The 22,253-nt window shown below is 41.1% G+C and overlaps 2 protein-coding genes across 7 annotated transcripts; one reads left to right on the forward strand and one right to left on the reverse strand.

Moving 5' to 3' along the window:
* The first annotated feature begins 195 nt into the window (after positions 1–195).
* Enoph (Enolase-phosphatase) lies at positions 196–19,018 on the forward strand. Its single transcript, XM_067786909.1, has 5 exons — positions 196–730; positions 798–1,072; positions 1,131–1,387; positions 1,448–1,617; positions 13,984–19,018. The coding sequence occupies exons 1-4, from the start codon at positions 659–661 to the stop codon at positions 1,582–1,584; spliced, it is 741 nt and encodes a 246-aa protein (XP_067643010.1). The 5' UTR covers positions 196–658; the 3' UTR covers positions 1,585–1,617; positions 13,984–19,018.
* On the reverse strand, positions 2,148–20,075 carry LOC137251887 (uncharacterized). 6 transcript variants are annotated; one of them, XM_067786853.1, is made up of 8 exons: positions 19,805–20,070; positions 10,191–10,405; positions 9,790–10,129; positions 4,622–4,792; positions 4,299–4,562; positions 4,048–4,234; positions 2,789–2,964; positions 2,148–2,727 (listed from the first exon to the last, which is right to left on the reverse strand). In XM_067786853.1, exons 1-8 carry the CDS (start codon positions 19,855–19,857, stop codon positions 2,211–2,213), a joined length of 1,923 nt encoding a protein of 640 aa, XP_067642954.1. In that variant the 5' UTR covers positions 19,858–20,070; the 3' UTR covers positions 2,148–2,210. The 6 variants fall into 6 exon arrangements, with proteins under 6 accessions (XP_067642954.1, XP_067642988.1, XP_067642979.1 ...); XM_067786887.1 differs by having other exon boundaries at positions 10,191–10,502; positions 19,805–20,069; XM_067786878.1 differs by having other exon boundaries at positions 10,191–10,684; positions 19,805–19,910.
* Positions 20,076–22,253: the final 2,178 nt, after the last annotated feature.

The following is a 22,253-nucleotide window of genomic DNA, read 5'->3' on the forward strand; positions in this document are numbered from 1 at the left end:
TAAAACTATTGTTTTAATAACAACAAAAACGCCATATATATTCTGTATACATAAATATGTAAGGATTATCTCACTTTAAAATTTGAATTAAATAATCTAAAGTTTTGTTTTGAAACTGAGTCGAGAACTGTGCGTGTGAATGTGCGAAGTTTCACCGATCAGCTGTTAGTTGCGCTACTTGGTAAAATTTACAATGAGCGCGATTGATTTAATAAAAACTTTTATATTAAGTAAAAACAATGCAAGAATTATATGTGAAATATACTAAAATGAAATTTGAGTGTATCGTTGCCAATTTATATAGATATTTATGTGCATAAAGGTTTTGAAAGATGTGTAAATTGTAACTGAAAGTGCTATAGAAATTTGCTAAATTTGCAAACTTTAACAAATAACTCGTAAACTATAAGTCTGCGCACTTAAAGTTATATATATTTGTGATCGGGAGAACTCCCTCTTTCATTTGATACCAAGTTTAACCCCGAACTCGGGGGGTGCTATTCTAAAATTTTCCCAAAACTAATCTGGCAACATTGCTGTTATCATTGTTTTTCCAATAGAAAATTTGATAACATTGGAAAAGCAGGAGGTGCGTGTGCAGCTGATCGTTGGAGCAGACGCATAATAAACTACACAATTAGAACAAAAACTTACTGCTATGCCAGAATTTACAATTAAATTGGTGCTTTGCGATATTGAGGGCACAACGACTGCAATCAGCTTTGTTAAGGTTAGTTTGTTACTTGGCTTCCCCATAAAGTAACTCTGTTAATACAATACGAATCATATAATTTCAGGATGTGCTCTTCCCATACGCCAAAGAACACTCCAAATCGTTTTTAGAAGAAACATGGAATAATGCAGACACACAAAGTATTGTTCAGGATTTGCGCAAATTGCCACAATACAAAGAATACTTTGGTAGCAACGAAGATAATTCCTCACCAAGCGCTGGCAGTTTGGCTAATTTTGTAAATTTGCTCATTGATAAAGATCTAAAATTAGGACCTTTAAAAACTCTGCAAGGATTAGTATGGGCGAAAGGTTATAGTAACGGTAGCCTAAAGGGACAGTGAGTGAATTTGTTAACAAAACGCTAGTACTTCGTTTCATGATTTTATATATTTTAGCATTTACCAAGATGTACCACCAGCCTTTCAGCGTTGGCATGATGCTGGCATACCGATTGCTATTTACTCCAGTGGGAGTGTTAAGGCTCAAAAACTTTTATTTAGACAAACAGAAATGGGAAATCTGCTTGGATATATTAGCGGTCATTACGATACAGCAGTAGGACATAAACAAGAAAAAGAATCATATGTTAACATAGCAAAAGATTTAGATGTAGCGTGTGAAGCTATACTATTTTTAACCGATGTGGTTAAAGGTAAATGGATCTACAATAGCAAACTTTTTTTATAATTAAAAGCTTTGGTTCTCCTTACAGAGGCTGAAGCAGCACGCGAAGCTGGTATGCAGGTTGTGTTACTCAATCGTCCAGGCAATGCACCATTAACTGATGATGATAAATTAGCATTTACTGTTGTGGATAATTTTGATAGCATTAAGTTGAATTTGAAATAAGTATTAAGGCTACGTAATGCATAAAAACAAGAGGTGAGGGTATTTTACAATTTACTATCTAATGGCTGGCCTTAGGCAGATAAGGTTAGGTTACGCTATAACAAGATCGTAATCATTAATTGGCGTCTAGCCGAAAAAACACTTCGAAGTTTAGGGAAAGTATTTCGGATGTCGGAAGGCCTCTATCGGATAAAAATTATGTATGCTCCGGTAGTAGCATCATTTGTTATTATCTAGTTCGACTCCCGGTTTTTTGTCTCTTAAACCGTTGGTTCACTAGATTTTAGTATTCTGTGTCTCTTAACCCGTTGGAGCTAGATCTAGTTTTATGTTTGCTGGTGTTTATTTCGGGACAGATACATCTGTGATTCTACGATGTCTAACAGCCGGAAGCCGTTCACGTTTTCGACTCCTGTTTAAGAATCTCCCCTACTGAAAGGTCATTGCGACGCTTCATGTATGTGGGGGCTGTGGGACACTATATCAATTTAAAAATAATCCCCAAGCTCTTAAACACGATTGTGTGGATGAGACAGGGACAAAATAGTTCCAAAGACTTGCAATTTTCTAATTACGACATATATTTCTCATTATAGTGTTACACTTAACTGCTCAAACTGGATTCATTACAAAAAAGCTCTATCTAAACTAGACAACTCATCACCACTGTCATTCAGCACATTTGAATCGCCTCTCTCCTCCGCCGGTTGCTTCATACTAACTGATGATGGTGTTAGGCGCTGATGTTTCTTTGTTGTCGGCGTTTGTGATGCACTACGTGTATGCACTTTGGCACCATCTCCATATATTTTATGCAACAACTTTAATTTATCACTTCTCTGACTGGTACATTCGCTCAGTGTTTCATCGCGGCCACTGCAAAACCTTCTACGACTATCGGCACTTTTACTGCGCGCCTTCTTTTGATTCAATTGGCAAGAGTGGCTAGCACCTTCGCGCTGACAAGTATGCGTCAGCTTGCCAATATGTGGTCCCCAAAATGTAGCACCTTCCAAGAGCAGTGGTGCCGATTTTACACGTTGACGCATTAATTCCATATTTAGTTCATATTCGCGTTGTTGCATTGCTTGTTCAGCTTTACGAGTCGCAAGTCGCATAGACAAAATCTCTTTATGGGATTCACTGTGTAGAGGAAAGTTAAAGTAATTGAGTAAATTTCCCAGCTTTTAATATACATATATACTTTAATGATAGTGACTTCCAAGCTGGCGTCTTCCGCACTTCCCAGTCAAATTGTGGCGTGGTGTCATAATATGTACAATTATTTTGTAGCTCCTTCAGTTTTCTTTTAGATACCTCAGCTCGCAACGTAGCAGCGAGGTTTGGACGCGCAACTGGATGTATCGGAGATGGTGCTTGCTATAAATACATATTAACTGCGTATAACATTTACTGAATAAATTATTTTATTATTTATTTTGTCCCTTTCCCTGTCCCCATCCCTATCTCTAACCCCCCACGTATCCCCATCTTTAACCCCCTCCTTATGCCTATCCCTTACCCTATATATATCACTATTCTTATCCCCATCCATATCCCTGTCAGTGTCTCTGTCCCTATCCAATTAAAAAGTAATTTTAAAGTAAGCTAAGCCGTTGAAAACTATTTCCATCTGCCGATTTCCCTTCATCTGCCTATTAATTTTCTTTGTAATTTTAGTCTTGCTTCTTCTTTCAGTAATCGTCTTTTTCTTCCTCCTCTTTCTTTAGCCCTCTGCTTCGTCCTCCTTCAACTGCGTTTTCTTTCAGCATAACCTTTTATCTTTTCTTCTATTCTCTTTCTGTTTCCCTTTATCACTCACTTTAACTGTCTCCTTAACCTTTCACTTCTCTTCGAGCGATAACTTCTTTTTACTTTTTTCCCGCGCTTCTCTGCGTTCTGCTTTCGGTCTTTCCTTTTACGTATATCCTATTTTTCTTGCCTTCCATATCTTTCTCCAGTGCTTTATCTCCTCAACTTCCCCTTGATACTCCACTTTACTGCTGTTGGCTTTTTCTTTCTCATCCGCCCTCTTTTTTTCTTCTATTCACCTCCCCCCCTTCCGGCTTTCTGCTGCGCTCCCTATCTTATCTCATCCACCTCGCTCTCTTTTTTTCGATTCATCTTTCGGCGCTTTATCCATTTTCTTTTCATTTCCCTTTTGTATTTCTCTTTTACTTGGACTTTGTCTTCTCCTCTCCACCACCAGAGCGCAGTCTCTTTACGTTTATCCCGTTCCTTCCCTTTGTCCTCTTAATCTTCCATTACTTTCGTCCCACTCACTTTCTATTTCTTAACTATTTTTCCTGCTATCCGTCTTCCCCTCCCTCTCTTTATACCTTGCTACCATCCCACTCATTTAAAATGATTAACCTTTCCCCCTTTCTTCTATTTTCCCTATTTCTTTCACGCCCTGCGACATGAGATTCTAATTTATAGATTATTACATTTTCGTCCTGATACCTTTTCAATTTTCGCCCTTGTACCCAAGCTAAATATTGAAAATGGCACTTTAAAATCTTCATTTTGTCTCTTATCCTTCGTTCTTTTCTTACGCTTCCCACTTGAGCGACTTGAAGATTTTGCTGAAGTTGTTTCACTGCTCGGTGATTCGATAACAATTTTTGGTGGATTAATTTTGGATGGAGGGCTAGAAAGATAATATTAATCTTAGCGCTTTCGCTTAACTTTCGAATCTTTAAATTTTCTATTACAAATTTTTCTTCGCAAAATAGCTGCTGAACTTTAATGGAGTTCGGTTCACAAGAGTTTCCGTTTCCGATCGACTTTTGCATTCAGCGCGCTCCTCTTGGCCCGCCTTATAATCAGCAATGCTATTGATGTCATTGAAAGAGAATGACTTCTTCAAACATTTTTGAAAACTTGCATTGTTCCTTATGGAAGATTGGCGTATGTTACCATTATTAAAGCTCAGGGTCTCACGAAGGTTCGAAGAACTAGATTTGTTCACAGGCGGCCTGTAAAAAGAAATGTTGGTGGTTCATATCACATCGAAAGCTTTTGTGTTTTGCATTACTTATCTCTATTTTTATTTACGTTATCAGTTTTATTTAAATCGGCTTTCGGTGGTGGAGACATCTTGGACGTAGTTGAATTAACTGACATGTGGCGGTGCTTAAGCTCTTCTTCGAAATCTTTCAAACTCTTTTGAAGCGCTTTGATCTCGTCATCAATCTCTGCTTTGTAACTGAAAAAAAGTGAAGGCTATTTATCTACATAGATCGGAACTACTAAAAGAACACGAAGGGAGTTTGAGTCTTTATCCACCTGTCCCTCTCAACTCAATGAAGGTGGCTCCTTTCTTCTTCCACCAAATATCGGATTCCATAGAAATGTTTTTTGGACAGAGGAGTCTTGTTGCTATTGTTGTATCGATAAGGACACTCCCCGAAGGCCTTGGGGAGTATTATCGATGTTGATGGTCCTTTGCCCGCTTCCCAAGGCAGTCGGTTCTATGTACCGGAGCGACTCGGGATTTTTCCCGGCCAAGGACTGTCATTTCAGTGTGACCCAATTTAATTTGTTTCGTCCCTCCCACAAATTGTCATCCTCCCAGCAGCTCCTTGCAGCAGGACTGCTACATATTCTCTTACTCCGGGAAGGTATCGAACCCAATCCGAGTCCGTCTCCTGACCCCGGTCCTGAGAAATGGTTTTGCTGCATTTGCCAGAAAAGAATCTTTTAAGGACGGTCATACTCTGTTCAGTGTGTCTCGTGCAAGGGATGGTTGCATCGGACAGGTTGTTTTGGGCTTGATCCCAAAACCCGACGTCCACGTAACTTTTATAAATCTTTTGTGGCTCCTTGCTGCTCACGCCCAAGGGCGTCCCGTAGTCTACGCCTAAGCGTAACCCCACTACCTTCCAGCAGCTTCGCTGCTCAGCAAGCCACAACAAGTACCCGCTGCTGCTCGCGCCCCACGGCGCTAACAACTCAAACAGCTGATACCACTCATAACTACTACCTTCGTAGTAGAGCTGGTAGCAATGCTGAGCATCAGCCCCTGCCCCCGTCTTCTTCTCCCTCCCTCTTTTCTGGCAGCAATCGTGCAGGTCAGGGAAACAGACTCTTAGTCCCTGCCTCCGTTTGCACCGTCTGCCAGCACAGAATATATAGGTTTGCGACATCCGCTCAATGCAGCTCCTGCCTTGGGTGGTGCCACTTTCCTAGATGTTCTGGTCTCCGCGACGGCAACCCCTCGACGGGTTTCATCGCGCCATGTTGCCAGGTCGCAAACCCAAATCATCCGGGTACCCCAATGCTTGCCCAAGGGCGCCCAGTCCCAAGGCCACAACAGCAATTGCGTCCTGGCCTTCCACAACCTAGGCGTAGTCACCCGTCACTTACCCCTAGAGTGGCGGCGTCACCCCTCATGCACTTCAGAATTCTGCAGTTCAACTGTAATGGACTAACTGGGAAGATTACGGAGATAGTCGATTTCATGAAGCGGCACAACATCCGCATTGCTGCGATTCAAGAGACTAAACTCACAGCAAGATCTGCATTGCAGACCTGCTCTGGTTATAATGTCCACAGGAAAGACCGCGAGAGCGGAAATGGAGGCGGCCTCGCGTTTATCATACAACACTCTGTGCAATATTATATATTTGATCCTGGCATCGACCGCAGGGACAATGTCTTAGAACGTCAAGGCCTATCTGTCCGGTCAGGCGATGCAAATCTAGAAATCATCAACATCTACATCCCTCCTGTCACCTGTTGCCCCAGTGGATACCGCCCTAATATCGAGGCCTTACTCACTGGCAACAATCGCATTATCTTAGGCGATTTCAATGCCCATCACGACCTATGGCATTCAAACTTGCGGGCGGACAGTAGGGGTGAGATGTTGGCGGATCAAATAGACGAAACGACGTTCTGCACAATAAACAGAGACGCCCCCACACGTATAGTAGGAAGCTGTCATAGCTCGCCAGATATCTCAATCGTGAGCGCAGAACTCGTAAACTGCGTCAACTGGCAGCCGATGGTAACATTGGCATCCGACCACCTGCCCATACCTTTTTCGTTCGAGCGTACCGCCGACTTCATCGTCACCGAAAAACGCACTTTCATAAACTTCAAAAAAGGAAAGTGGGAAGAATATAAATCTGCAACAGACAGCAGCTTTGCTGCCCTCCCTATCCCGACTGATGCCCGCCAAGGGGAGCGTGCCTTCCGTAAGGTCATTGAATCCGCCTCGGCACATTTCATTCCCGCCGGGAGAATTCCCGAAATCCGGCCCCACTTCCCGGCGGAGGCCGCGAGCTTAGCGAGGGAACGCGACCTTATAAGACAGCTTGATCCAGGCGACCCCCAAATAAGGGACATAAACCAACGCATCAGATTGCTTGTGGACGAACACAAGCGGGCGAAATGGGAAGAGCACCTAAGAGGCTGTAACCTTTCGACCGGTGTAGGTAAACTTTGGTCCACCGTAAAGTCCCTATCGAATCCGACTAAGCACAAAGACAAAGTTTCCATCGCCTTTGGCGATAAGGTGCTGTCGGATGCGAAAAAATGCGCGAGCGCTTTCTGCCGACAATATATAATGCATCCTACGGTCGACAAAGATAGACGGAGAGCCAATAGACACGCACATAAGCACAAACTCAGCGCGTCACCAATTACCATCACCGCTAGAGAGGTTGAGGACGCCATTGGTCGCGCTAAACCATCCAAAGCAGTGGGCCCAGACGGCATAGCCATGCCGATGCTTAAAAACCTAGGGAAAGAGGGTTTCAAATATTTAGCGCATGTCTTCAACCTGTCTCTTTCCACCTTTATTATACCCGAGAAATGGAAAATGGCCAAGGTGGTCCCGCTACTAAAGCCTGGGAAACCAGCTAACGTAGGTGAGTCATATCGTCCGATATCTCTCCTATCGCCAGTGGCAAAGACGTTTGAAGCCATTTTGCTCCCTTATTTCCAAGCACATTTGCAGCTAGCCCCTCATCAGCATGGCTTCAGGAAATTCCATAGCACTACCTCCGCGCTAAATGTCATTAGCACCCAGATAAATTGCGATTTGGATCAATATCCCCACCATAGAACAGTACTCGTAGCGTTAGACCTATCAACAGCTTTTGATACGGTCAACCATGGCTCGTTACTGCAAGACCTGGAAGGGTCTACCCTTCCCCCATGTCTTAAAAGGTGGACCGCAAATTATCTGGGTGGTCGGCAGGCATCGGTGCAATTCAGAAACGAAACATCAAAACATAGGAGAATTAAACAAGGGGTGCCACAGGGTGGTGTCCTATCCCCGCTTTTGTTTAATTTCTACATATCTAAGCTACCTTCACCACCGGAAGGAGTCACAATCGTTTCCTACGCCGATAACTGCACAATAATGGCCACAGGCCCAGGCCCAGAGATCGATGTGCTATGCAATAAAATAAACGGCTATCTCCCTGATCTCTCCAGTTTTTTCGCCTCGCGAAACCTGACATTGTCACCGACTAAATCTTCCGCGACCTTATTTACAACATGAACGCCCCAAATGTCGACCATATTGAACATCCACGTCGATGGCACTATGCTACCGACTGTCCTACACCCCAAAATCTTGGGTGTGACGTTTGATCAGGATCTACATTTTGGTGCGCACGCAACCGCAATTGTTCCAAGAATTCAGAGCCGTAATAAAATCCTCAAATCCCTTGCTGGCAGTACCTGGGGAAAAGATAAAGAAACGCTCTTGACCACATACAAAGCAATTAGCCAGCCGATTACGTGCTACGCGTCACCCATATGGTCGCCAAGCCTAAAAACCACCCACTGGAAGAAACTAAAGGCCTGCCAAAATACTGCTCTCAGAATCGCCACGGGTTGTTTTCTTATGTCCCCAGAACACCATCTGCATAATGAGGCGAGAATACTCCCCATCAGGGAGAGAAATGAGATGCTGACCAAACAGTTTCTGTTGAATACCCAGAAACCTGGGCATCCCAACAGACATCTGATTGACGAACCAGCACCGCCTAGGGGCCTAAGGAGTCATCTCCGTAAGCATTTTGAGGAAATACGGCACCTGAGAACCCAGCCGTATGAAGCGAAAAAACACAAGCAGGTCCTTGGTGAACTCCATAGACAGGCGTCGGACCTTTATGTCGAGAATTGCCCGGTGAATCCAGTACTTGAAGAAAATTATCCAGTACTCGCAGAAGAGGAACGCATACTCCCCAGGGAAACGCGTGTCACTCTTGCTCAACTTCGTTCTGGATACTGTAACAGGCTAAACACTTACCTATCCAGAATCAACCCCGACATACAAAATGTATGCCCCGCTTGCAATGTGTCCCCACATGACACCAACCATCTCTTTAATTGTAATGTGGAACCAACGCCTCTAACACCCCTTTCCTTATGGTCCACCCCTATTGAAACGGCAAGTTTCCTTGGACTCCCGTTAGAGGACATTGATGACAATTTGTGATCGGTCGCGGCTATTAGGTGGGGCGAGCATTGCTACAACAACAACAACAACATGGTCCTTTGCCGGATGCAGTTCCGGCACGTTCCGGTAACAGCGCCATTAATGTATTAGCTCGACAATCTCGCCAAAGATTTAGTATGACCACATGAACTCTTCTAGGCAATCCCGCACTGCCACCCCCTAAATCTATGAGGAACTTCGGGTCGCCAGAGCCTCGACTGTTAAAGAAACAGGATTCGCCATGGGTACGTGAGGTTAACGATTGGGTTGGAGAAGCTATATATTGAGCTGGCAACCCCTTGAATCTATTTGTATTTTAGTTGCCTTCTACGACAGGCATATCTACCGCGGGTATATTCTAACCCCCTAACCCGATGGGGACCTAGAACTCTTTCTCTCTGTCTTTATCGCGAAACAGGAATAAATAGTGGGCGCGACTTAATTTAACTTCCGATGACAGTTGTAAGTCTCATTAGCTAAAGGGCGGGTTCATGGCGGAAATATACAGGTCATGACTAGAAATCAGTTGAATAATACTTTTTGTTATCTGATTTGACATGTCAACTTCTGACGCAGTACAATTTTGACATCAGGCCATCAAATCACAAAAACAAAATACGTGTAATTTGTGGGTTTGTTTGTATGCGGCCCTGCTGCCACCTTCAGCCATGAGCTGGCTATTAAGAGCTGGGAATACCTCAGAACTTGGAAATACAACAAAATAATAAAGCGGTGAAAAAACTCACCCCTTCATCCTATTTTTCGTTTTAAATTCCATTTTATGACTTTTTACCACAGGGGCTGATGACCTCCAAAACGATTTTGTACAAACTTCATATCTTTTACTCTTCCCACCCTTCTTTTTGCTTCCGCTATCTTCAACTGTGGCAATTCTATTCTTTGTTAGCTTGCTTAGTTTGCTCGACTTGAGACAATGTGCAGATACTATACTAGACGACGTCGAGCTGCTCCCTTCGACCACACACGCCTGAGCTGATTTCGTACGCAACTCACAGCAAGTTGAGCGCAACGTGTCCAATGTGGAATAGAATTCCTCCTTTGGCAAATGATTGATATCACTATATTCTATAGATTTGGATAGTTTGTGATTATAAGGTTTCGACATTCCTAAAATGATTTGTCTCACCTGGTATGCTGTCATAAAGTTTGGCTAGGGGTCGTATATCACTGTTAGCCAGCGTTATGTCCATATTTCGCTGCTCGAAGGTTTTTCGTGACCTTGTGACGTCTAACGGGGTTGTTGTTAGCCGCCCCAAATACATTTTTGGTCGATTGTAAATTGGCGCTGGACAATTGTTACATGGATCGATGGGCACTTTCAGGCAAGAATGCAAAAAAGATCTACTGGTCTGTGTGGTCATACTTCTGGTATTTACTTTTTTTGTTTACCAAAAAACACGAATTTCACTTGTCATTTTTGGTATACATTTTGCAAAAGCTTTTATTTTTAGTTGATTTATCAATAGTTCCAATTATCTTGTTTGCAAACTTTTTGGTAACCAACGCAACCACCAAACTTGGTTACCAACAAAGAAGTCACAAAAAAGTTCCTCTTCTTCTCTATTGTCCCTTAACCTTCTAGCTAATTTTACTGAGTTGCAAATAGATCGCCGGTCGGATCTTCAGATTGATATCATCCTCATTATTGGCAGCGCTTGACCACCTAGACGATTTTGGTCGTTACGTAATAAGTCACGCAGGCTATACATATTTCGCAGTGACCGACGTGGATTGGGAGCACCAAGTCTTTCTCTACCTGACTCTGCCAGCTTAGTGTAGGTCTCCATCTTAGTCTAGTTCCAAATATAGGTGTGGACAAAATGCTTATGAGGCGGAGAGTTTTCTATCATTCTCATAACGTATGCTCATATCTGTTAGGAGCTCGTGCAGCTCATCATTGAACCTCCTTCAATACACAAATTTGTCATCAAATAAAAAAACAACTCCAAGGCAATTCCATATTTGCTGATTCCTATCATTACTTTAGGACAGCAATGATGACAGATTTGTAGAGCGCTACCAATCAGTTCAAATAAGCACTTCTTTGTAAGATTGAATATCCGTCGCTTGCCAAGGTAGCCGGTTCTAGGGACCGGAGCGACTCGGGATTTTTCCCAACCAAGGGCTGTCATTTCTGTGTAACCCCATTAAATTTGTTGCGTCCCTTCCTCTAACATCCCTCTCGTTATGGCCCATCCCTGTTGAAACAGCAAGTTTCCTTGGACTCCCGTTAAAGGATATTGATGACAATTTGTGATTGGTCGCACCTATTGGATGGGGCGAAGCACTGCTAAAACAACAACAGCAGTGAATATCCGTTTAATTTCTAAGCAGGCATTGCTTTTGCTGTTTATGCTGGTGCCCAGATAAGCACGGTCGTTCACAGTCTCTATTTTATACTCTTCTACTATAACGTCGCTACGAAGGTACGATTGTGCCGATCTTCTCTGACAGAAAGTCGACTAACCCTCTCTCGGCTGCTGTTTCGAAAACGCCCTATCTCAGAACAATTTTGTATAATACTGTTACGCTATTTCAGAATTTGTTATGTCACAGAGTTTGTTTCAAAAACGCACTATCTGATAAACAGCATACAAGCAACACCTTTCTGTGGTATCGAATGCTGCTTTGAAAAACAAAAACACACTACATGTCTCTAGGCCTAGGGTTTATTTCTTGTTTTCGAACCAATTTTTGTTTTGTTTCATTTCACCACCTCACCGAAAATGGCTCCCCACCCGGTCTTAAGCCTACTGATAAGCTCAAATCAGTTTACTTTGATCTTCAGTCTTTCGTACAATACGATAGATCGCAATTTGTATACGATATTAGTTGGCTGATTACGCAGTTTTCGTTAAACCATATCAAACTGCCAGACGGTAGTCTTTTTAATGCGGAAATAATATCCGCGACCAATGCTGAAGAGATAATGAATATCTGTACTGCGTTAACTGCAGCAGCATCAACTTTTACATATCCGGCCAGGACAAGAGGGAACTTTAGGATCGTGATGACCCTATTGACAGAACCTGCCTTCAGGCGATAAATACTTACAAATTCGACCCCATTAGTAACCGGAGATGTAATAAGCGAAGGTTGCAGAAAACAATGAATATCGCCAAATGAAAACTCCAGCTTTAAGGAGTGACTTAAGCATTTGATCACGTTGCAGCAAGTAATATAGGACACCTAAAGCTTTTATTATTCAAGTTGTTGTTGTTGTTGTAGCGATAAGTTTGCTCCCCGAAGGCCTTGGGGAGTGTTATCGATGTGATGGTCCTTTGCCGGATACAGATCCGGTACGCTCCGGTAACACATCACCTTTAAGGCGCTAGCCCGACCATCTCGGGAACGATTTATATGGCCACATTAAACCTTCAGGCCATCCCTCCCTCCCTACCCCCAAGTTCCATGAGGAGCTTGGGGTCGCCAGAGCCTCGCCTGTTAGTGAAAGAGGAGTCGCCGCGGATAGGTGAGGTTGACAATTGGGTTTGGAGAAGCTATATATTGCGCTGGCAACCTGAAGGGTTGCGCTACACAGCCCCTTGAATCTGGTATTTTAGTCGCCTCTTACGACAGCCATACCTACCGCGGGTATATTCTGACCCTCTAACCCGTTGGGGGCTTATTATTCAAGAGGACTGTGTTGTTTCATAACATAGATCCTGGTTTAGTATGGGTGCCGAACAGACTTCTAATAATACTATGGGTTCATTCTACTTGAGGCCGATATGTATTAGAACGATTTTCCGGCATCTCTTGTCAAATTCGGTGTGGAGAAAAACCCGTTATGGTGTTGTGTAATTTTCAGTGCCATAGCGTCGACAGCCAATACACGTCTAAAAATAGAGACGGGAGGGATGTCAAACGACGTATCTGGACCTTAAAAACAATAATTTTGTGGTACACAGACAAGAAATGGTATGGGTTTTGATTCCAAACCGGTGTTGGATCCGACCGGAAGCGCGAAGCCTCCCACCCCGGTTTCACAAAGGTTCGGGAAAGTTTTTGTTGTTGTCAATTGACCATTTTCTTTGTAGATCCGAATTAAAAGAGCAACCCTGGTGTGTGAAAGCTAAAGTAATTTGTGCTCCTCTTTAAATTTTCAAATTCATTGTTTATTGTGAGTCTTAATTCTTACAACCTGCTTCTAAACATTAACAAAAGTGACATTTATCTGTGGAAAATGAGATCATCTGTCCAGGTTATCTCCAATTCAGTTTTACTAACTTGGCAGTATATTGCGATTGGTGCTCCTGCTTTGTTGTTGTCAGTCGACTTGATTTTTTTGCCCACCTTCATCAACTGTGTATCTTCCCGCCAAAATTTTTATAGTCACTGAAGTTTGTTTGTGCTTCAAGCTTTATTTTGTTGTTTGCGTCTATGCTAATCATAATAATATATCATAATAATCTAAGCTGCGTTAGAGCTGCCACCCAGTTTCTTCGAGCATTATTTTTGGCCCGTTTTTTTTCGAACACCATGGATCCAGTCAATGGTAAGCGTGGTGGTGACGACCTTAATAACGAGGTTGATAGCGCCAAAAAGGTGCAACGGATCAGCGGTTTCTCTCCTAGTTTAATGCAAAGCATGGATCAGCGATTTGCTAAGTTCAACGATCTGATTGCTAAGCAAATTTTGGACTCGGAAAAAAGGCTAATTGAATTTGTATGCAAAAAACTAGAAGACAAATTTGTGGTGCTGAAGAAAGAGGTCAGCGAGCTTAATGCAAGAGTTACTCAGCTGGAGAGCGTGTTCGAGCGCGTTGGTTATCTCGAAGAGGAAGTAAAAACACTCAAAAACAATGCGTCAAACCAAGAGAGCCATATTGCCGCAAGTGAAGTCCGTGTACACGGAATTCCCTTTAAGGAAGGAGAAAACTTAACAAGTGTCTTTCATCACCTCTGTTTTACTCTTAGATTGCAACCAATTCCTATAATGAGCATTTTTCGGCTACGGAAACTAGACAACAGCGTGACAGATCCGGCCGTAATAATCAAATTTCAGTCGCCGACAGACAGAAACAAATTGCTAAAAAGTATAGGCACCTTTAGGCGCCAAAACAATCCAAACATCAAGGGTCTGCAATTAGTTCATGTGGGCATAAATTCAAATGCTCCGATTTATGTATATGCTTCGCTGTCCAGGCAAAACTATGCGATCTTCAAGGCAGCGATCCGTCTAAAGAAGAAAAGGAAGGTAGTAGCGGTTTTTTCTAAGAAGGGTCTGGTACATATCAGACGAACAGCCAACGCCAGCCCTGAAGCAATACATAGCTGGGATTTTCTAGAGCGTCTTGAGAATACCGGCGAAGAAAGCGCTAGTTCCTTTCGAGATGATGATGCGCCAACGAATAATGATCAATAAATTAATTTCTATGTATGGTATATTACTTAAGTTCTTGCCTCTCTTCGTTTCCGTCTTTATCTCTCCCTATCATACTTGTAAACATTCATTTATGTTGTCTTTATTGTTACGCATCGCAGAGCATTCTTTATATCCCATAGATAGTGATGGTCCTAGACTATAGGTTGTCTAGTTCCAAAGACTGCTTACATACACTGTTGCGCGTATTCAGCAAACGTACTAAAGGGCTCAAAGTCATCCATCTCAATGCGCAAAGCCTATATAAAAAGCTGGATGAATTTAGATTCATATCTGAAGGTTCTGATATAGATGTTATATGTATTTCCGAAACCTGGTTTTCTTCATGTCAAAAAAATGATTTGGTGCAACTAAATGGATATCAACTTTTCAGGGCTGATAGACGTGGTCATGGTGGTGGTGTTGCTATATATGTTAAAAGTAGTTTATCCTGTAAACTTTGCTGCAGTGATAGTCCAAGTGATTCTGTCGAATATGTGTTCGTAGACGTGTTCTCTGTAAATAATGAAAGGCTTCTTATCGGCTGTGCATACAGACCTAATCGTGGAGTTGACTTATCTGGCTTTATTGAATTTCTCGAGCCTCTACTTATAAGCTATGATAATATAATCATCGCTGGGGATTTCAACTCCAACCTTCTCGTTGACTCAACTCTAAAGCTAAATATGGAGTCTCTTGGACTTTTTCCACCAATTTAACTTCACCTACACACTTTACTGACTCAAATTCTTCTTTGCTGGATTTATTTTTTGTGAATGATCCCCTGAAATTGCTCCACTACGATCAATTGTCTGCATCTTGCTTTTCAAAACACAATCTGATATTTCTTAGTTACAACTTTCAAACGTCACACATCCAATATTCCTTTACGTATCGTGATTTTAGAAGCATAGATTACAGTTCCCTTAATGCAGCGGTGGAGTCGGTCGAATGGAGCTTGATTCGTACGCTGACATCGGTCGATGATCAGGCATCATTCCTACTACTGCTTCAAAGCAGCTAGGATCGCTGCAAACAAAGCCATTAGTTCAGCTAAGCAGAAATTTTATAATAACAAGTTTAGTGCTGCTTTGAGTTCGAAGGAAACCTGGAAGTCGTTTAAAGATATTGGTATCGGAAAATTGAAATGTGATGTCTATCCTCCCTGATGTAGACATTAACGAGATAAATATAAATTTTGTAAATCTGCCAATCTCAACTGACAATATATGTGCTGACAATTATTGTATTCGCGCTAATGTTGATTTTGGTCCTCTTGAGTTTGCTAGTGTCGATGATTGTGATGTCGTTCAAGCCATTCTTTCAGTAAAGTGTAATGCAATGGGGTTCGATGGTATATGTCCGAAATTTTTAAAAATAATTCTTCCTAAAATCCTTCCTCACTTAACCTACTTGGTTAACTCTGTGCTGACGTCCTGTGTATTTCCCAAATGTTGGAAAGTTGCTAAGGTAATCCCAATCCCCAAGCAAAACAAGGAGTATAGCCCTGTAGCTATTCTGCCTTTCCTTTCCAAGGTCGTCGAATGAATTTTGCACTGCCAGATAAATACTTATGTGCAGGATAATAACCTTCTCACAGATTCCCAGTCTTGATTCAGGTCAAATCGTAGCTGTAAAACGGCGCTTCTATCGGTGATAGAGGATATTCGAGAACAAGTTGACACAAATTTTACTGCTTTCCTAACTCTTCTCGACCATTCAAAAGCGTTTAACTCGGTCGACCACACCGTTCTCTGCAAGAAGTTGGACAACCTATTTAAATTCTTCAACTGTGCAGCAGCCCTAATCAGATCAGATTTGGCCGACCGAACTCAGGCAGTAAGTGTTGGTAGCAGAAAGTCTGACTTCGTCAGTGTTTTAAGAGGCGTCCCACAAGGCTCAATCCTTGGTCCCCTGTAATTTGTTTTGTATATAACCGATTTGCCTGGTGTTCTCAAGTATTGTAATATCCACATTTATGCTGACGACGTACAATTGTATATGTGCTGTCCTAGTGATCGTACCAGTTCGTGTATTAATAACTTAAATTACGATTTGTGTCAAATTGGTACGTGGGCTTCTATGAAGGGCTTATGTCTTAACCCTAAGAAGTCGAAATGTATAGTCATTCATAGAAGGTCACTAGATAAAAGTGGAATGGAAATTTTAATTTTAGACAACACTATTATAGAATACGTTGACACGGGAAAAAATCTAGGTGTAGTTTTTAATAAAACCTTGACATGGAAAGATCACATCTTTCGCACAGTGGGAAAAGTGTATGGGATGCTTCGTACACTCTGGCTTACACAATATTTTACTCCGTTACATATTCGTCTACTAATAGCAAAAGCGTACTTAATACCTACGCTCCTTTATGGTTGTGAGATTTACTCTAATTTTGACTATGTATGTAATAGGAAACTTAATGTTGTTTATAACATTGCTAGATACGTCTATGGGTTGAAAAGACTTGACCACGTCGCTCATCATGCTTACAGGTTGCTAAACATTTCTTTCGATAACCTTATTAAACTTAAAATTAAATTAATATATATGAAGGAACCTGACTATCTGTATCGGAGGCTAAATTTTCTCCAGTCGTCTAGATCTGTTCTCCTTACCCACATCAGACATCGTATGCTAATATCTGATCGCCAGTTCTTCATTACTTCCATACGTCTTTGGAACTCGCTCCCTTCTAGACTTAGGCTTATAAGTAATGATCTGCTCTTCAATAAAGAAATAACAAGTTTCTATAATAACCTAGACAATTAAAATACTGATTTCTTCTAAGCACATGTACTCTATCACTCGTTTATTTATTTATTATATATTAAATAGATTATTTATTGTAACCTTTTCTTAGCCATAGTCACTAGCTTTAAGTTTCAAGTTTAAATTGTTCCTATTTTATTCCTTTTACCGACTAGCACTATAAAATAATTGGGGAATATTTTGAATAAGGTGCCACGATCTTCGAACTTTTTTTTCGAGGGGTGGAGGGGTCCTAAAAATCACAAAATTATCATCCGCAACTCTAGGAAACTCTTAGTTTATGAAATATAAGCTTTTTAATTTCCAAATTTAGTAAAATTTCAACTTAAGCCCTGCACTTAAAATTCAGGTCGCATATGTCGATAGCGGTATCAAAAGACGCGTATTTATGTATGAGAAGGAAACAATTCCTTTCACTTTCTAACACACTGCCGTTTGACACTTCGGTCAGTGTCAAACTATTGTGGAACCTGCGTGGAACATACGTTTGACACTAAACGAAGTGTCAAACTTACCGGGGTTGCTGTCGTGGAAAGCAACGCAGGGAAACAAAAAAAGGAGCGGAATATCAGAAATGGGTTGCTGTGATGGTAAATTTTTTGAACGAATTTAGTATGAAAATGTAGTACACCTATATGGGTCCTACAGAAAATTATACAAAAGTCTTGAATTGGGGTATCTAAGGACGCGTAGTTATTCCAGTATTAAGAATACAAACACGGGTGCTAAGTTTTTCTACCCGCTCAAAAGTTCTCCGCGAAAAACTGTTTGAAACCCAGGTCGACTGCAATAAACCGTCCAAAAATGTGGAAAGAGAAATCAAAAGACGCGTTTTGTCCTATTATCAATAGTCCAAAGGCGATAAGGTATTCGAATTATTGGAAGCGAGGCAAAAACACGTCTATTAATACCTGCCCCGACGGTTTTGGTCGTGTTTTAGCAATCGTCCCCTGTAATAAAGTATCACAATTTGTTAATTAAAATTGTCCAAGACATATGGATTTTAAAGAGAGATGTAATTAAGTGCTCGTTTGAAAGTAAATAAGGATATTTCTTTGTAATTTTGCAATAAAAATTTTACACAGCTTTCGTTAGCAGCTACTACAATTTTCTTGGACCTAAGAAGTACAACAGTGCCAAATAGCATCCAGACAAAAAACGAACAAGAACAAGCATTTTATCAGGTGAGCGTGGCTGTGTATGTGCGCGCTGCTACATATCCCACTTATGGTGGCACGTCGACATAAATGCAAATAAACATACACTCTCAAGGTATTTTGTTTTTATAGTTCTCTGAATAATTTGAAATTAATGTATTTAATTTACCGAAACGCGAGATTTTTATGTAAACATTAAAATTTTTTATGATAAGAATTTAGAAAAAAGGGGTTAAGGGCAGAATACATACATTTGTCAAAAAAAAAAATAAAAAATCGGACTTTATAGAGATTTTTATGCGGATTTTTATGTATTCCATGTCAAAAGAGGAAATTATGAATTTTTCAAATCAAAATATCTCCGAAACTAGTGGATGGATTTCAAAAATTAAAAAATCGAAAAATAACTTATAAAAATACCTTTCATCTGTTGTATATATATCTTTAACTTTTCTAGTCTTTATTTACCAAAAATTTGAAAAAGCTCTTTTTTGGTGGCCATGCACAGTAATTCTGCGTAGAACACCTTTTTGCATAGGCGGCCTTTGGCCGCGCTTATAAAAAATAACCCTGGGCTACGCCATGCCAAGTCCGGGTGTGTGGTATAACCGTGGCTACCGCCACGGTGATGTCCTTCTGCGTAGTACACCTTTTTGCGTAAAAAATAACCCTTAGCCGATCCAACACCGGCTACGCCATGCACAGTAATTATGCGTAGAACACCTTTAAAAAAATTACCCTTAACCGATCCGACACCGGCAACAAGAAACCTAACATAAAGACTCACATCCAAACAAACCCGTGAAAGAGTTTTACAAAATCAAAATACATTGATAGGGTATGTTTGTTTGCATTTATGTCGACGTGCCACCACCTTATAACGTTCTACCAAGATAAAAAGGTATTGTTGCGGAGCTGGCAACACTATTCACCACCTTCATATGTTTTCGTTTATTTAATTGCAACAACGAAAAAAACTTCAATAGTATCGGGGTTTCCGCGAATAACTTTTAAGCTATATATATATATAAGATATAAAATATCTAGTTTCTGCTTTCGGAATTCTGAATCTTGACGCAAATACGCGTCTTTTGAAACCACTACCGACATGTGCGAACCGAATTTTAAGTGCAGGACTTAAGTTGAAATTTTACTAAATTTGGAAATTAAAAAGCTTATATTTCATAAACTAAGAGCTTCCTAGAGTTGCGGATTCCATTTGGTGATTTTTATGACGGGAACATTTTAGAATAGCACCCCTCGAGTTCGGGGTAAAACTTGGTATCAAATGAAAGAGGGAGTTCTCCCGATCACAAATATATATATTTTAAAGAGCGCAAACTTATAATTTAAAAGTTATTTGTTGTTAAAGTTTTGCAAATTTAGCAAATTTCTATAGTACTTTAAATTACAATTTACATATCCTATCCTATTTACATACCTTAATCCACATACATATCTATATAAATTGGCAACGATAAACTTAAATTGCATTTTTGTATATTTCACATTTCATTTTTGCATTGTTTTTACTTATTATAAATGTTTTTATTAAATCAATCGCGCTTTTGTAGCAACATGCACATATATATATATATAACTTAACAAGGGGGCAGACACACTTACTTGTAAGAATGTGCTGACACCACACTTCAACAAACACAAGCAAAGCCAACGTAGGTAATTGATCCGATATCATATTGCGTAAGCAGACAAAATGCAATCCATGGGAACTGCAGCGTAAGCGATATGATATGCCGACAAAATGCAAGCCGTGTGATTCGCCACGCAAGCGATAAAATATTATTTTGGCCAATCGTGGGAAGTGCAGTGTCAGCAATTATGAAATCACTTAGATTAATGCAGAAGCTTAGAGCTTAGTTTAAGTTAATGATAAAGTCAGTCTGTTTTTGACATTGAACGGAAATAAATGGTAAATATTGTTAAGCGGAAAAACCTATTTTTATTTGGATCTTTTCAGGTTGCAATGGGGCCGCGGGGCGGCCCCCAACTTTAACTTTTTGGAGCCCTAGTCCTTGGGCTCCTTAACTGGCGCCCGAGCAGGGACGCACTGGCAAGTGGGTCCTTCAAAAAGGACCTCCTTAAATGTGAGGTCCATAGTGATTAGTGACAAAGTGATAGTGATAGTGGAGTGCTAAGAAAAAAATAATAATAGAAATTTTACCGATAAAGGAATAAAAAAATATATAAAGAGGCAAGACCTCAGCTTAGATAATTTAAGGCTTGTACAGCCAATAACGAAAATACCAAAACCGCGATTCACCTTCGAGGGGACCCTCCGGTTATAACGATAGCTTAACTCTGCAATTCCCTTCGGGACCCTCCAGGGTATAAAAGCTCCTCTCCCCAGGAGAGGTAAAACGAATAATAAAAAAAAAAACAAGTGAATAACAAAAAGTTGAGTGAAAAGTGATGCTACACGCAATAAATTACTACGTCCAATCCTAAAAGCTCTCAGAGGGCTATACAGGAATAATATTAAAAGAAGCGAGCCTGTGACCCCTAAGATCCTCTGGCGCGCGAATAAAATTCAACACGAAAATTGAAACATTTTATAAGTGAATTATCCTACGGCCCCACTATTGCTATTCCAAGTGCACGTATAATCACACTGGCTGGGTGAGTCCGTATACCTATACTTCTAGGACGGACCTCACCATACCAAAGGCCGAAAAATGGTTAACGACTCCTGTGACCGTGTCATGTACACAAAATTTTTTTTTGCAATATGCGACTTGCCGCTCCCTTCAGGATACGGCAAAAATTTCCTTCTGAAAAAGTTAACCCGAGCGTACACATAAGAACACACTTGGGCCGGCTTATCCTTTTGTGGAGTTTCCAGGGTACACATCAGCACACACTGGAAACGGTCACTCGTTACTTGCGATACTTTCAGCGTACCCATAAAAACACGCTAAAGATTCGCAATATGTCCAGGGCGTTGTGGAGCAACTGTGCCTTAGTAGGTTGCCTTCAATCTGATTGTCGACGACTAAAAAGGAGTGACACAGCCTCCCCTGACCAAAACCATAATTATTTAAAGACTAATGTACTGTGAAACGCCAACTTGGTACATGTCGCCGTTGCCATAAGAACACGATAAAAGTTTCACAAATGTAACTAAAGTCCTTTTTTCTTTGCAGGAAACTGTCAAAGTGTAAGGACCACCTTAAAACTAAAACAAAAAACAAACAAATCGTCTGTGCTATAAGGACTATCCCGTCAGGTGATCGCGAACGCCAGTAAGTAACACAAAAAAAATAAAAAACAATTTTTAAAGAGCCACCGTGTGCCAAATTAAAATTTAAAAATATATTTTTTAATCTCAAACTAAATTTTTTTTGTAATCTGAAATGGACGCTTTAGCCACGAAAGTTAATGAACTTAATGGGGGCATCAATGCTCTCCTCGAGCAGATTAGGCGGCTTGAGACACGCCTTGGTATAGAAAGCAACGGTGTTGCTCTGAACTCTAGGCTAGGGAAAATTGAATACAATAACGCGAGTTTAGAACAAAATCTTGCCAGAATCGATGAGCGATTGGGAAGAGTAGAACAGGGTGGCGTAAGAACGCAGCCACAGGGGGTATTGGCAGCGGTGCGAATACCACTGTCGGAGCAAGACCTAAAGGATATTGGCAGACTCCCCGACTGCGTGAAGGAGCTGCAAGTTTTTGAAGGCAGCCCTTCTCAATACATCTCTTGGGTTCACAGCGTTGAAGGAATTCTGTCGGACTACGATATCGTCAAGGAAAGGCCCCTGTATCGTGCCATCCTGCAACATATTAGGCAGAAAATCCGTGGCTTTGCCGATGCAGCACTGGTAGCGTATAATGTTTTCGATAGCGATTGGATAGAAATAAAAAGGGTA

Source organism: Eurosta solidaginis, chromosome 1 (genome assembly GCF_040869045.1).
Source record: "Eurosta solidaginis isolate ZX-2024a chromosome 1, ASM4086904v1, whole genome shotgun sequence".
Classification (NCBI taxonomy): domain Eukaryota; kingdom Metazoa; phylum Arthropoda; class Insecta; order Diptera; family Tephritidae; genus Eurosta; species Eurosta solidaginis.

Excerpts from the sequence above, each read along its gene's own strand:
- Enoph (XM_067786909.1), top strand. The coding sequence starts at position 659 with ATGCCAGAATTTACAATTAAATTGGTGCTTTGCGATATTGAGGGCACA. Across the intron at positions 731-797 it reads CTGCAATCAGCTTTGTTAAG|GATGTGCTCTTCCCATACGC; the intron begins GTTAGTTTGTTA and ends ATATAATTTCAG. Across the intron at positions 1,073-1,130 it reads AACGGTAGCCTAAAGGGACA|CATTTACCAAGATGTACCAC; the intron begins GTGAGTGAATTT and ends TATATATTTTAG.
- LOC137251887 (XM_067786853.1), bottom strand. The coding sequence starts at position 19,857 with ATGCAATTTAAGTTTATCGTTGCCAATTTATATAGATATGTATGTGGA. Across the intron at positions 10,406-19,804 it reads AGATATGTATGTGGATTAAG|ATCTTTTTTGCATTCTTGCC; the intron begins GTATGTAAATAG and ends ACAGACCAGTAG. Across the intron at positions 4,563-4,621 it reads GTAAATAAAAATAGAGATAA|GCCGCCTGTGAACAAATCTA; the intron begins GTAATGCAAAAC and ends TTCTTTTTACAG.